The sequence below is a fragment of the Narcine bancroftii genome, chromosome 4, assembly GCF_036971445.1.
Source record: "Narcine bancroftii isolate sNarBan1 chromosome 4, sNarBan1.hap1, whole genome shotgun sequence".
Lineage (NCBI taxonomy): Eukaryota > Metazoa > Chordata > Chondrichthyes > Torpediniformes > Narcinidae > Narcine > Narcine bancroftii.
In genome coordinates, this window is record NC_091472.1 from 288,629,023 (window position 1) to 288,644,432 (window position 15,410).

Below are 15,410 nucleotides of genomic sequence, written 5' to 3' on the forward strand. Positions count from 1 at the left end.
ATTTTCCAAGCAGATGTTAAATTTATGACTTTCACGTGAAAATCAGAACTGTTTCTGGAATCTTAAATGGCGCACAGAATGGGTGATTCATAGTAGACTGAAGAATATTTATTTTGTTAGTTTGAAACTGCAAAATTCCATTGTATATTAAGTCCAAAGCATTGTGCACAACAGAATCAACCTTAAATGGATAAAACACTTAAATATCTTTCCTTTGCCGCAATAGAGGTATGAAGAAAAACCAAAGAACACTACAGCACAGAAAACAGGCCATTTGGCCCTTCTAGTCAATGTTGAAACATCATTCTGCTCATCCCATTGACCTGCACCCACTCTCATAACCCTCCAGACCTCTCCCATCCATGCATCTATCCAATTTATTCTTAAAACCTAAGAGTGAGCCCACATTCACCATGTCAGATGGCAGCTCATTCCACACTCCCACCACGCTCAGAGTGAAGACGTTCCCCTAATGTTCCCCCTAAATCTTTCCTCTTTCACCCTAAAGCCACGTCTTCTTGCATTCATCTCTCCTAATCTGTGGAAAGAGCCTACTCGCATTTACTGTCTATCTCCATTATAAATTTGTAAACCTCCATCAAATCTCCCCTCATTCTTCTAAGCTTCAAAGAATGACATCCTAACCTGTTCAATCTTTCCCTGTAAATCAACTCTTGAAGACCCGGCAACATCCTAGTAAATCTTCTCTGCACTCTTTCAATCTTACTGATATCCTTCCTGTCTTCTTTGGCTTGGCTTCGCGGACGAAGTTTTATGGAGGGGGTAAAAGTCCACGTCAGCTGCAGGCTCGTTTGTGGCTGACAAGTCCGATGCGGGACAGGCAGACACGGTTGCAGCGGCTGCAGGGGAAAATTGGTTGGTTGGGGTTGGGTGTTGGGTTTTTCCTCCTTTGCCTTTTGTCAGTGAGGTGGGCTCTGCGGTCTTCTTCAAAGGAGGTTGCTGCCCGCCAAACTGTGAGGCGCCAAGATGCACGGTTTGAGGCGATATCAGCCCAATGGCGGTGGTCAATGTGGCAGGCACCAAGAGATTTCTTTAGGCAGTCCTTGTACCTTTTCTTTGGTGCACCTCTGTCACGGTGGCCAGTGGAGAGCTCGCCATATAACACGATCTTGGGAAGGCGATGGTCCTCCATTCTGGAGACGTGACCCACCCAGCGCAGCTGGATCTTCAGCAGCGTGGACTCGATGTTGTCGACCTCTGCCATCTCGAGTACTTCGACGTTAGGGATGAAAGCGCTCCAATGGATGTTGAGGATGGAGCGGAGACAACGCTGGTGGAAGTGTTCTAGGAGCCGTAGGTGATGCCGGTAGAGGACCCATGATTCGGAGCCGAACAGGAGTGTGGGTATGACAACGGCTCTGTATACGCTTATCTTTGTGAGGTTTTTCAGTTGGTTGTTTTTCCAGACTCTTTTGTGTAGTCTTCCAAAGGCGCTATTTGCCTTGGCGAGTCTGTTGTCTATCTCATTGTCGATCCTTGCATCTGATGAAATGGTGCAGCTGAGATAGGTAAACTGGTTGACCGTTTTGAGTTTTGTGTGCCCGATGGAGATGTGGGGGGGCTGGTAGTCATGGTGGGGAGCTGGCTGATGGAGGACCTCAGTTTTCTTCAGGCTGACTTCCTTCCTTCCTGTAGTTTGGTGACAACTGCACACAATGCTCCAAATTTGTCCTTACCAATGACCCATAAACCTCATCATAGCATCCCAACTTCTAAACTTTGATTTATGAAGGCTAAGATACCAAAAGCTTTCTGTATAACCCTATCTACCTATGACACCACTTTCAAGGAATTATGTATCTGTATTCCCAGATCCATTTGTTCCTCAACACTACTCAGTGCCCTACCATTTACTGTGCAAGTCTTCCCTTGGTTTGTCCTTCCAAAATACAACTCCTCACACTTATCTGCATTAAATTCCATCTGACATTTTCTGGTCCATTTTTCCAGTTGGTCCAGATCCCTCTACAAGCTTTGAAAGTCTTCCTCACTATCCACAACATCTCCAATCTTAATGTCATCAGCAAACTTGCCAATCCAATTTACCACATAATCATCCAGATCCTTGATGTAGACAACAAACAACAATGGTCTCAGCACTGATCTCTGAGGCACACTACTAATGACAGGCCTCCAGTCTGAGAAGCAACATTCACTAACACTCTCTGACTTCTCCTATACAGCCAATTTCAAATCCAGTTTACAACTTCTCCTTGAATCCCAAGTGTCTGAACCTTCTGAACTAACATCCACAGCCTTTCCTTCATCTATCTTCTTGGTAAACTCCTCGAAAAATTCTACAAGTTTTGTTAAACATGACCTACCACACACAAAGCCATGCTGACCATCCTTATTCTGTTCTTATCTGGACATGTATTTTTAATAATAAAATAATATTGATTGTTAACACAATCCAATACCACTATCTCTTTTTTTTAAATTTAATAAATTCTCTTCTTATGAATCATGGTGCACGAGAGCAATCTTAATACCATAATATGCTGATGAGTTAATGCTCAGTACTTTTTAAAACTAAAATTTGATTTTTTTTTTTACAAGTAAAAAATGTTTTAAACAAAATATTCTATTTACTGGACTCTAGTATTTACCTCAAAATTGTAACTCAAACACATTTCCAGGGAATGTGAGCAAAGTTTAAAGTTTTCTTGAGTTAAGTAAACTTGAGCCATCAGGAGGTGGGCATCTGCAAATGAAGGATTCTGTTCTAAACAATGCTGCAAATTGATTTGGGCAGCATCAATATCACCTGCAAAAGGACAAAGCATGAACAGTGCAAGTTCAATTCCATTATTTTCTGCAGCATTTTCAGTGCTGAACAAGTTAAAAATATTATTCAAGCAATCCCCAAGTCTTACAAACATTTCATTCAAAGTAAAGATTTTTTTTTTAGCAAGGATTTTTTTTTTTCATTTTTTAAATCTCTGCATGCAGTGAAAATCTTCATACTTCACGTTGGTAAAAATGTGTATCCAAAAATTCTTACATCTGATTTTGTAAACTCTTATGTTAGAGACAAATTTATATTAGAGACAAATTCACAAACTCATATGTCCATCCATGGCCTCCCGTACTATCCCACCAAGACCACCCATAAATTGGAGGAACAACACGTGATTTTCCGTCTGGACCCTCTGCAGCTGATGGCATTAACACTGACTTCTCCGGTTTCTGCTAGCCTACTCTCCTTTCTCCCTCCCTTTCCTTCGCCCATCTGCTTTCCCTCAGCTCTCCATCCCCTTCCTTCCCTTCTCCATCTATTACCTCCTGTCTTTGGGACCATGCTCCTCCCCCACTCCTCCTCCCTTACCTTTCTGATAGGAAGCCCGCTGACATTTTTCCATAACTTGATGAAGAGCTCGCCTGAAACATCAGTTGTGTATGAACTGTATCCAGCATTGGGTTTTTACAAATTTAAACAAGTTAATGTGTCTGCAGATCATTGAAGATTACTGATCACAGAAAGAACAAATTAAATAAACAATGAGTATTAATTTCTCCTTTCCTCACACAGTAAAGTTGCAAAATTAATGGAGCTCACATGTTCATTTTAGACACATTCCAATATACACACCTGCTAAGTATTTGACTCTGGCCATTAAAAAAGTAGCTTCTGCTAGTCCTGGCACAGTCTTTACGATAGTTTCCAGCACTGCAGCACATTGTTTCAACAATGGAGCGAGAGGTTGACCAGGAGATGCTGGCTGAAAAAAAAAAGCCATCATAATTGGAGAATATCTGAGTATTTCAACATCATATTGCATTTCACTAAAATGTACTGAACAATTTCAAAGCAAGACATTTCAAGGACTACGGGGATAATTTTCAAAATGTGCATAGTTTCTGTCTTTAGAGATCATCAACTCAGCAGGTAAAAATTAGAATAACTATTCCTCCGATATCCCTCCACCAAGTCCCACCACTCCAGCATTTCAAATAAACTTGGACATGAAAACTCTGCCCAAAAACAAAAAAAAATGTTGGAAAGATACAAGAATGGATTTCAATCTTTTGAAAGCTTGTTAACCTGAAACATTGCTTGGTTTTTCTCCTTTCTATAGGGGTAGGTACTGAGGGGATGATTAGTGTGAAGGGATGAGTGGATGAAGGAGTCCCGGAAGAAGTGGGCCCTGTGGAAAGTGGAAGATGTTTCTAATGGTGGGATTGCACTGTAGGTGGTGAAAATTGTGAAGAATATGCTGAATGTGGATGCTTGTGGAGTGGTAGATGAGGGCAAGGGAAATCCTGTCCTTGTGTCTTGGGGCAGAGGGAGCCAGGGCAGATCAGCATCTCGGAGTGGAGGGGGCCAGGACAGATGTGTATCTAGTCTGATACCCCTTTGCTTCCTATAGATGCCATGTGACCTGCTGAGTTTCTCCAGCACTTTAAAATATTTTATGTTGTCTTAATTTAAAACAGTGTTCTCAACCTTTTTCTTTGCACTCACATACCACTTTAAGTATTCCCTATGCCATAGATGCTCTATGATTAGTAAGGGATTGCTTAAGGTGGTATTTGGGTGGAAATAAAAGTTTGAAAACCACTGTTTTAATCGTACCTAATTGATTTGTTATGTGCATGGTTTCATAACTCCAAAGGAAATGAGCCCATGACAAGTTTTCTCGAACAAAATATTTCAGTAACAATTAGGTTTAGAGCAGTGATTCTCAACTTTCCCTTCCCACTCACATACCACCTTAAGCAATCCTTTACTATTCACAGAGCACTGATGGCAGAGGGATTACTTAAAGTGGTATGTAAGTGGAAAGAAAATGGTTGAGAACCACTGATTTAAAATTATTTCACTTTTATTTAAACCTTCGTAAGGTTTGGAACAAAGTTACTTTTTTTCCCCCCTTTATTTGCCCCTCTGCTCCACAGTTTTAAATTTGTAATCAAGCAATTCACATGTTATTTGTATAAAATTTGGTTTGACCATGTAGAAATTACAGCACTTTTTTGATAATATACATAGCATCCTCATTTCAGGCCACCATAATGTTTGGGACATTTGGCTTCACATTTGATTGTGAATACTTGGTTTTTTTTTAAAATTGCTTCATTGGTACAGGTATAAGAGAGCTAAGCCTGCTTTCTGCTTTTGATCGCCTTTGGAGTGTATAGTTGCCATTTTTCAACATGAGGACCAGAGTTGTGCCAATGAAAGTCAAAGAACCCGTTATGAGGCTGAAAAACAAGAATAAAACAATAAGAGACATTGCCCAAACTTTAAGATTACCAAAACCAACAGTTTGGAAAATCATTAAAAAGAAAGAGCTCAGTAATCGCAAAGGGTCTATTATACCAAGGAAGACCACTGATGACAAAAGAATTCTCATCATAATGAAGAAAAATTCACACATGTATGTCCTACAGATGAAGAAAACTCTTCAGGAGACTGGTGTGGATCAGACAATGACTACTGTCCACAGAAGACTTCATGAAGAGGCTACCCTGCAAGATGCAAACCACTAGTTAGCCACAGAAATAATGGCCAGATTACAGTTTGCCAAGTATTTAAGAGAGCCTGCAGAATTCTGGAAAACGGTCTTGTGGACAGATGATACTAAGATTAACCTGTATCAGAGTGATGACAAGAGCAAAGTGTGGAGAGATAACGGAACTGCCAAAGGTCCAAAGCCTACCACCTTTGCCATGGATTGCATCTTGCAGGGTAGCCTCTATTTCTGTTCTTGAAGTCTTCTGTGGACAGCAGTCATTGACACATTCACACCCACCTCCTGAAGAGTGTTTCTGATCTGCTGGACAGGCATTTGAGTATTTGTCTTCATTATGATGAGAATTCTTCAGTCATCAGCAGTGGAGATCTTCCTTGGAAGACCAGTCCCTTTGCAATTACTGAGCTCCCGTACTGCCCTTTCTTCTTAATGATGTTCCAAACTGTTGATTTTGGTAATCCTCAGGTTTAGGTGATGCCCTTACTGTTTTATTCCAGTGTTTCCGCCCCATAATGGCTTCTTTGACTTTCATTGGCATGAGTCTTGTTCTCATGTTGAAAAATGGCAATTACACACTCCAAAGGTAATCAATGGCTTCGAAGCAAGCCTAGCTTTCTTATACCTGCACCAAAGAAGCAATTAAACATACCTGTTTACTCACAAATACACGTGAAGCCAAATTCCCCAAACCTTATGGGGCCCTGAAATGAGTATACTCTGTATAAAAAGTACAGTAATTTCTACAGGGTCAAATCAAAATGTATACAATAAATCTTGAATAAGACATGAACCAGGGTCTTAAAAAAGCAGCCTCTACCACCACCACCCAGGCCATGTCCTCTTCACTCTGCTACCATTGGGGGGAAAAGTACAGGAGTTTCAAGACGAGCACTCAGCAGCAAGAGGACGGCTTCTTCCCCGCTGTCATCAGATTCCTGAATAATCAATGAACCAAAGACACTACCTTATTTTTCGTGTTCTATTATTTTATTTTTTATGATAATGTCGTAATATTGTTATAATATCTATGTTTCCACTATGATGCTACGGCAAAACTCCGAATTTCATGACTTGTTCATGATAATAAATTATGATAACACCCACCTGCCAGCCACGCCCAACAGCTCAGTCAACGCACGTATTTTTTTTGGGGGGAGGGGGGGGAGTCATCTTATACACCCAATATAGTGTGATAAAACCATGAAATTCAGGATGAAATTGGGGACCCGTCTTATCTGAAGATTGTCTTATATGCCGAAATATGCTCCAAAGGTAATCAATGGCTTCGAAGCAAGCCTAGCTTTCTTATACCTGCACCAAAGAAGCAATTAAACATACCTGGTTCATCTTCATCCCTGGTTCATGTCTTATTCAAGATTTATTGTATACATTTTGATTTGACCCTGTAGAAATTACTGTACTTTTTATACAGAGTATACTCATTTCAGGGCCCCATAAGGTTTGGGGAATTTGGCTTCACGTGTATTTGTGAAATATGCCGAAATAATGTGCTGCTGCAGTTTGTCATAACTGAAAAGATGGAAAGAGAGTGGATAAAGGATGAAGATGATTTAAGAAAAATACCAAAGTGCAGCCACTGATGTCACAGTGGGTAATTCGAGAGGAGAGAGTAACAAGTCGCAGTTGAAAGGAAGTTCAATCAAAACTGTTTACAGACATGCGCAACCTTTTAAAAAAAACATGTCTCACGCACTGATGACGTCACCGTGTCACGACGACAAGACGTTTGGCAGGCGGTTTGCTGGAACTTGTAGTGTCACTACATGCACCCCCACCCCCAGAACCAGAACCAGCTCAGCAAGGTCCAGTTCATTTGTCTTTTGTAGCCGACCACAACACGGAACTGTTGGGTGTGGCACAGTTGTAAGTCAATGTGTGGAAGTTTTAACTTGTCCACTGTAAATGTTTGAGGTTGTCCCCCAATGTCTAAGATGCATAATGTCCTAGAGATTTATATGGTCCTTCGAAAGGTGTTTGTAGGGGTGATCCGTGTGTGCTCCATTGGACAAAAACATACTCACAATCTCAGAGTTCCCTGGAGTGAAGGAAGATTATGTGCCATATCTAGAAGCTGGTATGGGAGCTAGTTTTCCCACCTTCTTCTGTATCTTGCAATGTTACTGACGGCTGGTCTTCCTGTCCACAAGGACACAGCACAAATTCTTCAGGGACGATCAGAGGTGGTCCATAGACCAACCCAGTTGACGATGAGTTGAGGACTTCTTTAAGCATTGTTGTGATGTCTAGTAGCACCCAAGGAAGTTCATCTGCCCAATCTGGTCCCTGTACGCAGGCCATAAATGCTACCTTCAGGTGCCATACCGTTGGATTGTGGATGAAAGGTCATGGTATGGTGGAACTGCGTTCCAAGGGGTCTAGATAAAGCACTCCAGATAGCAGAGGTAAACTGCAGCCATCTGTCTGAAGTGACATGTGTGCGCAGACTGAAACAAGAGACCCAGGACAAAACAAAAGCTCTTGCGCATGACTCATTTGAAGCGTCAACCATGTGAACCGCCTCTGGCCACCTAGTAAACCTGTCGATGATGGTGAAGAGGTATCTGAATCCCCTGGACAATGGGATTGGGCCGACGAGATCGACGTGTACATGGTTGAATCTGCATTTTGGCGGTTCAAATGGCTTGAGTGAAGCTTTTACATGCCTTTGCACCTTCAACTTCTGGCAGTCCATGCACGTCCTCACCCAGTGAATGTCGTCTTTGTTCAGGCCATGCCAGACAAAATTATCAGATACTACGTGGGCCAGTGACCTAATGGAAGGATGTGACAGGCCATGAATGGTGTTGAAAACTTGCAGAGCCTCCAGGAGGCGGTAATGATAGGTTATCCTGTCAAGACATCGCAGAGTAGTGCATTGCCCTGAGGTTCAAAGGCCAGGCCCTGGAACTGCAAGTTTATGATGGCCATCTTGTAGTCAATTATCTCTGCATCTTGCCAATGAGCCTCTGTCAGGGTGAAATAGTCAACACTTTGGGAAAGTGCACATACTAGTTGAAAAGCGATACGAGAGAGAGAGCGTTAGCCACCACATTCCATTTTTTAGAGATGTGCTCTATCTTCGTAGAGAACTCTGAAATGTAGGATAATTGACATTGCTGATGGGCTGAGCAAAGATCCGAAACTTTAACAAAGGTGAAAGTTAATGGTTTATGGTCTGTATAGACAGTAAAGTCTCTGCCCTCGAGGAAACACTAAGTAAAGCGCCAGCAGCTCATCGAAGGTGCTGTATTTGGTCTCTGCGAAGATGGCAGCTGAAGAATGCTAGTGGCTTTCATTGTTCATTCACGTATTGTTCTAGCACTCCTCCTACGGCCACGTCAGACGCATCTGTCAATAAGGCGGTTGGTGCGCCCATCCGTGGGTGACTCAGCATGGTTGTGCTTGCTAGTACATCTTTAGTCTCCCAAAAGGCACTTGTAGATGTCTTTGTCCAACAAAGTTCTATTTTATTCGGAGATATCAGGTTGAAAAGGGGCTTCATGACAATGGGCCTCAGCAGGAAGGAAACGGTGGTAAAAATTTACCATCCCAAGATTAATCTCTTGGAGACCTTTGAGCATTGATGACTATGGGAATCTTGTGATGGCCTCCACTTAAACAGGTAGCAGAACTACACCCTTGCATATGATTCTGTGTCCCAAGAATTCAATGGTCAACTGTCCAAATTGGCACTTTGCTGGATTAATCATGAGCCTGAACTCTCACAAGTGGCTAAAGAGTAAACACAGGTGTTATGAATATTCTTCGTGGGTGTGGCTAGTGACAAGAGTGAACCTCCATGTAAACTTGCTGCCGGCGAATTTCACAGCCACGGTTCTTGTCCCATATGTGCAGATGGTGCTGTTATATACAGCCGTGAGGTCGGGACCTGGTTCTTTAGTTTGTGTGTCGAACCCTAAAGGAGGAAGGACGCTCACCTCTGAACCAGTGTCCACGAGAAATTTTCACCCCCAAGAGCTCGTCTCAGACATAAAGGTAGCTGTCCTAGCCAATGTCCATGGCTGGCCTGGGCGTTTCCCAAGAAACCACAAGGATCATGGCATTTGCGGGCACCAGCACCCCAACGTTGGTGATAGAAGCACCAGATGCTCGTCTCTGAGTCACATCTGTCCGGTGGAGACCATGTTCTCATCGTTGGGACTCAAAGGTTCAGTGCTTTGGGGCCTGACACAGCACTTATTTTGATGGGCTTCACACTTCCGCTGTGCAGCCACTGCTCGAGGGTCGCTGAAATCCTTGTTGGTTAACATGAGGTGGATGTCAACTGGCAAATGCTTTAAAAATAGCTGTTCAAAGAGCAAACGTGGCTTGTGGCCGACCACTAGTGCCAACATGTCACCCGTAAGCTCTGAAGTAGCACGGTCTCCCAGGCCATCGATGTGGAGGAGCCGCAAAGCTCGCTCACACTTGGAGAGCCTGTAAATACGCAGGAGGAGTGCCTTCAGCACCTCTTATTTGCTGTGCGGTGGTGGTTCCCAAAAGAAATCCACAATGCAGCTGGCTGCATCCTGGTCCAAGGTGCTCATCACATGGTAATATTTGGTGGTGTCCACTTCTATTGTTCCTCTACCTGTTTGAACTAGACTTGGGATGCAACATCCAGAAGACTGGCAGTTTTAGGAATACTGTTGCGCTGTCCAAATTTTCATTTTAGGCCCAATAGGGTCAGCAATTGTAGAGTTGCAGTTGAGAGAAAGTTCAAACAAAGCTGTTTACTTTACAGACGTGCACAACCTTTTTAAAAACCCCACGTTACACGCCCCAATGATGTCACCATGTTGTGATGTCATGACATTTGGCAGCTGGCTCGCTGGAACTTGTAGTGCCGCTGCAAACGAAACAATGGTTGATGAGAAGTGGAATCAATGGCCAGAGTTGGAAAATCACGCTGCAGAATAGGTACTCAAACACAGGCAAGATCACTACAAAGAAATAAAATCAGAGTATATGCACTGAAGTGGGCAAGGTTAAACTCAGAACACAGTAGAGATTTTAAAAGTACAGTAGGCTGGTGCAGTCATTTCATGAACAGGAAACATCTGGTAATATGATAAAAAAACAAAAATTGCTCAGAAATTACCAAAAGATTTTGATCACAAAGTTATCAGTTTTCAGTAGTTTATTATACATCAGCGGCAGAAACATCAGTTTGCATTGTCAAATATTGGAAACATGGGCAAAACTCCCTAGAAAAGGTGGGGCAATGCGTGCTGCATACCTTGATGTGCTGTGTGATTTTCTGATAAAGCATGGGATAAAGAGAAAGTAGAGAGTGTAATAAAATCTTTTAAAAAGTGCAGTGTAGCTGGGTCCCATGTGGGTATGCAAGGCTACCCCTTTGACCTGGATTGAGTGGGATGAGTCAATGGAGAAGTTATTGAGGGAGAGGACAAGTTCTGCCAGCTAGAAGAAGGTAGAGGTGAGGGGAACTGGTTGGCCTATTGTCCAGAAAGAAACAAAGGGCTTTGACGCCTTTGGTATAGGGGATAGAGGTATCACTTAATCCCACTTATCCATCCTACCCCATATTTTCTGAGTGTCCAGAAATTACTGATCTAAGCCTTGGACATATTCAACAATTGAGAATAATGCGAGGGAGTACACACACAGGCCAACCATGTGATACTTGCCTGATGGACTTATTTCTTACTGGTAGTGATATAGACAAGTGAATGTAATATTCCAATAAAAACATCAAATGCTGGAGGAGCTCAGCAGGCCAAACAGTGTTCTTTAAGTAGCAAAGGTAAAATATTCCAGTTGTATGAAACTGTCTTTCTGAATAAAATTTTCAGAGTACATTTTCCTGAGGGTTATTTTAAACACAGTTCCCTCCATAATGTTTGGGACAGTTTGTTGGCTACTTGGAGTAATCTATGCTACAAGCCTACAGGCAAGACCCCTCAAATATTGCTCCACAACATTGATGACGACTTTGGTGCTGGCTCATGATGAGCTTGTCAACTTCCATCCACCCTCAAATTCACTTGGTCCATCGCTAGCAACACTCTCCCTTTCCTCGATCACTCTCTCTCCATCTCAGGAGACAAACTCAGCAGACATCTTCTACAAACCCACCAACTCCCACAGCCACCTCAACGATACCTATATGGATTCCATTCCATTTTCTCAATTCCTTTGCCTCTGTCGCATCTGCAACCAGGACGAGGATTTCCATGCCAGATCATCAGATATGTCCTTCTTCAAACAACATGGCTTTCCCTCTACCACCATCAACTTGCCCATCACTAGTATATTTATTATCCACACATCTGCCTTGGCCCCCTCCGCCCCCACTCACAACAAGGTCAGGATACCCCTTGAACTCATCTACCAACACAACAGCATTCACCTCCCTCCAACACATCCTCCTCCACCATTTCTGCCACCTACTACACGATCCCACCATTAGACACATTCCTCTCTTCCCCCCTCCCCACTTTCCTTGACAACTCCTACCCCTCCACCAATCGTCCCCTTGGGCCCTGTGACCAAAGGAGATGCTCCACTTGCACTCACACCTCCTCCCTCACCACCATTTGGGGTCCCAAACAATCCTTCCAAGTGAAGCAACATTTTACTTGTGTATCTGCAGAGGTCATCTACTGAATCTGGCACTCCCATTGTGGTCTCCTCTATGTCGAAGACACTGGGCGCAGACTGGGAGATCACTTTGTTGAGCAGCTCAGGTTAGTCTGCTGCAATTTGTGTTTTCCATCCCATTCCCTCGCTGACTTGTTTGTTCATGGTCTCATGCACTCCCAGACTGAAACCACCTGCAAATTAAAGGAACAATACCTCATCTTTCGACTTGGTGCCCTCCAAGCAGAGGGCATTAACTTCACCTTCTCCGGCTTTCAGTAACATTTACCCCACCCCAAGCACTTCTTCCCCTCATTGCCTTCCCCCAACTCTGTCTCTCTCCCTTATCCCACTGTCTCTTTTCACAGAGACAAAATCAATTCTCACCTCTCCCCTTACCATGTACAATCAACACCTTTTGTTGGTCTGGATTCCTTCCCCAGCCATTACTGCTTCCATTCGGAGACTTGCTGTTTTTTGCTTATTCTTTTCTTATTATGAGATTTTTTTTATTTCTTAGATGAAAAATAGTTAAATAATCAGTTACTGTGAGCAATCTCAAATTTTTTTTGAGCAAGATAATATCTGATTATTGGATACCGTGGTTATTATGGATAGCAAAATAGGTGGAGATCTTGAAGGCAAGATTTGTTCTCGACTCTCATAAGCGAGTTTCAATGAAAAATGTTACTGCTTAAAATCACCATCTTAATCTTTTTAAGTTCGACAGCATGTACGGGCCAGGCATAGAGACCTCTAGGTCAGTATTGAAGAAATTCTTCGAATAAGTTTTAATTTATTTACATCAATTTATTGTTATTAGCTGCAAGTTATACTCCTCCTTGATAACTTTAAACAAAAAGAAATACACTTCAAAAATAAGTTTAAATAACTGGTATTCCACTAGCAAAAGCATATTGTGCCAATTGTAAAATTATTCTTAAAGCCTTAAAGGAACATTCATTGGTACACATAATTCCATAGAGGCAAATTGGACAAAATGTAAATCTACCAAAATGATCTGATGTTTTCAAATATATTTCTGTAAATGTTTTTTTACCTGAGTGGGACTGAAGGCAAGATATTGATGAATAATTTCTAATAAAAAGTCAGGATTTAATTTTTCATAGTAGTGAATTCCAAGTGGTAAGCCTTGCAATGAAGAAAAGTGAGTGTCAACAGCATCATTTAACAAATTCATAACTTCATCTTGTCCTTTGTGCTTTTTCACTGCCAAAACTGCACACAAGAAAGACAATTCCTGTAAAAAAAAATTATTGTTGAAGCAGAAAACCAGATTTTCCTATCAAAAATAGGATTATCAAATCCAAAATAAATATGTAGAAAAATAGACACATATCCAACGCACGTGATCTGCAATTCATTTTGTCCAAAGTTCATGGGTGAGGAATAGTTCTGTCCAAAATTACCACTTTGATACAAATATATAAGACACCATTGAATTATTTTTTCTAATCAGTTTGTCCCTGGCTTAGAATCTTTTGTCCACGGAAAATGGGAAAGCACACAGGAAGAGCTCCTTGTGTTGATTACTCTTGTGCCGCCTTGTCTTGCTCACCACATCTGTAGTGGAATGTGGAAGTACCATTGCAGATTTTTCAAGAAGACAACAATGAGGATCCTCACCAGAAGTTCAAGAAAAATGTACAGAATTTCATCTGTCAAAGATGCATTTATGCCCTCTCCTCCTGATTACATGGATGGTATTTGCTCCACAAGAAACTCCCTTGGTCGCAGAAGATTTGAATCAGTTAAGCCAACTACAAATACAGACAGCTGAATAGCAGATCACATGCATCACCAACAACATGCATTACAACTATAATAGAGAAGAGGTGTTTGAAGTACATCTATCAATCATTTTAATTTCTATGTGATAGAAGCATATTTTTGCTGAATTTTTAAAAAAAAGTAGCTCTCTGTACTGATAACGAAAATAGCTTAAAATTAAATAAAATAGTAAAAAAAAATTTGCTCCATTTTTATTTGAATAGCTAGAAGATACTATTTTCATTGTAATAACCAATATATTTGGAAAACACAGGATTGAGAAATAAACCATTATTTTCCATTAGAAAAATGCTATTTTCAAGTTAATAAAATATTCAGTATTATCTCAATAAAATCAATAGATGAGGAATTTAAGAGGAACCACTGAATCAAACTCAACTCTTATTAGAAACATAAAACACTACAGCACAGAAAGAGGCCCTTTGGCCCATCTGGTCTGTGCCAAACAATTATTCTGCCTATTCCCATTCACAGAAACAGATTCTTTGGCCCATCTAGTCTATGCCTAACTAGTATTCTGCCTAGTCCCATTTGCCAGCACCCAGACCATAGCCTTTCACACCCTACCCATCTATGTACCTATTCAATTTTTCCTTCAATGTCAAAATTGAGCCCATATTCACCACTTCAGCTGACAGATGGTTCCACATTCCCACCACTCTCTGCATGAACACGTTTCCCCTAATGTTCCCTCTAAGTCAGTGGTTCTAAACCTTTTTCTTTCCACTCACATACCACTTTAAGTATTCCCTATGCCATAGATGCTCTGTGATTAGTAAGAGGTTGCTTAAGGTGGAAAGAAAAAGTTTGAAAACCACTGTTGTTACAGAGTTCTGTGTTGCGTATTGGCCTATGTGTTGTGTGGTTTTGTGTTGGAAAATGAGTTTGCCTTAGAGAGCCATGGTGAAGGTGAACTGCTGAGAGAGTGGGTGACGGACTGGGCATGTGCAGAAAATTATCTACAAATTTCTGGACTTGGACGACAACCCACCACTGACTGGGTGGTGCTGTGAAGTGGAACAAGGCCCAGAGCTTGAGTCATGGTCTGGAGGACAGTTTAGAATGTTGGGCATTTTAAAAGGGTGAACATTCCGAAGGCAGCCAGAAGGATCCAGACCAAGCCAGTTGTTCCTCTCTCTGCAAGCAACACAAGAAGACAACTTCGAATTTTGTGCTCTCTCTCTCAAAGATCTTTTGGCTTCAGTTTACCAAACAAATTGAATTTTGCTTATTATCTTTGCTTCGGTTGAGATCGAAGTTTTGTGAGTCTTGTGTGTTTTGTGTTTGTTTTGTGTCAAAGTTTTTCTGTGGGCTGGTTGGAAATATAACTTAGACTTTAATTACATATGTTATATTTAGGCTGGGGAATTTATTAGTTTTACACTGTTAAAGAAATTTGCATAGTAATCAGTGGGCATTGTTATAAAAGGGGGGATTTTTGAATTAAAGTTTGAAGGTGAATTTTTGTTAATAAAG

General features: G+C 41.6%; 1 protein-coding gene across 2 annotated transcripts in view; it reads right to left on the reverse strand.

Moving 5' to 3' along the window:
- ttc21b (tetratricopeptide repeat domain 21B) overlaps nucleotides 1–15,410 on the reverse strand; it is a 104,741-nt gene that overhangs the window by 56,017 nt on the left and 33,314 nt on the right. For both annotated transcript variants that reach the window (XM_069935334.1, XM_069935335.1), the window contains 3 exons: nucleotides 13,183–13,383; nucleotides 3,614–3,743; nucleotides 2,631–2,788 (listed from right to left, as the gene is read on the reverse strand). In XM_069935334.1, the coding sequence (XP_069791435.1) occupies nucleotides 2,631–2,788; nucleotides 3,614–3,743; nucleotides 13,183–13,383 (489 nt within the window). The remainder of the gene's footprint in view (nucleotides 1–2,630; nucleotides 2,789–3,613; nucleotides 3,744–13,182; nucleotides 13,384–15,410) is intronic.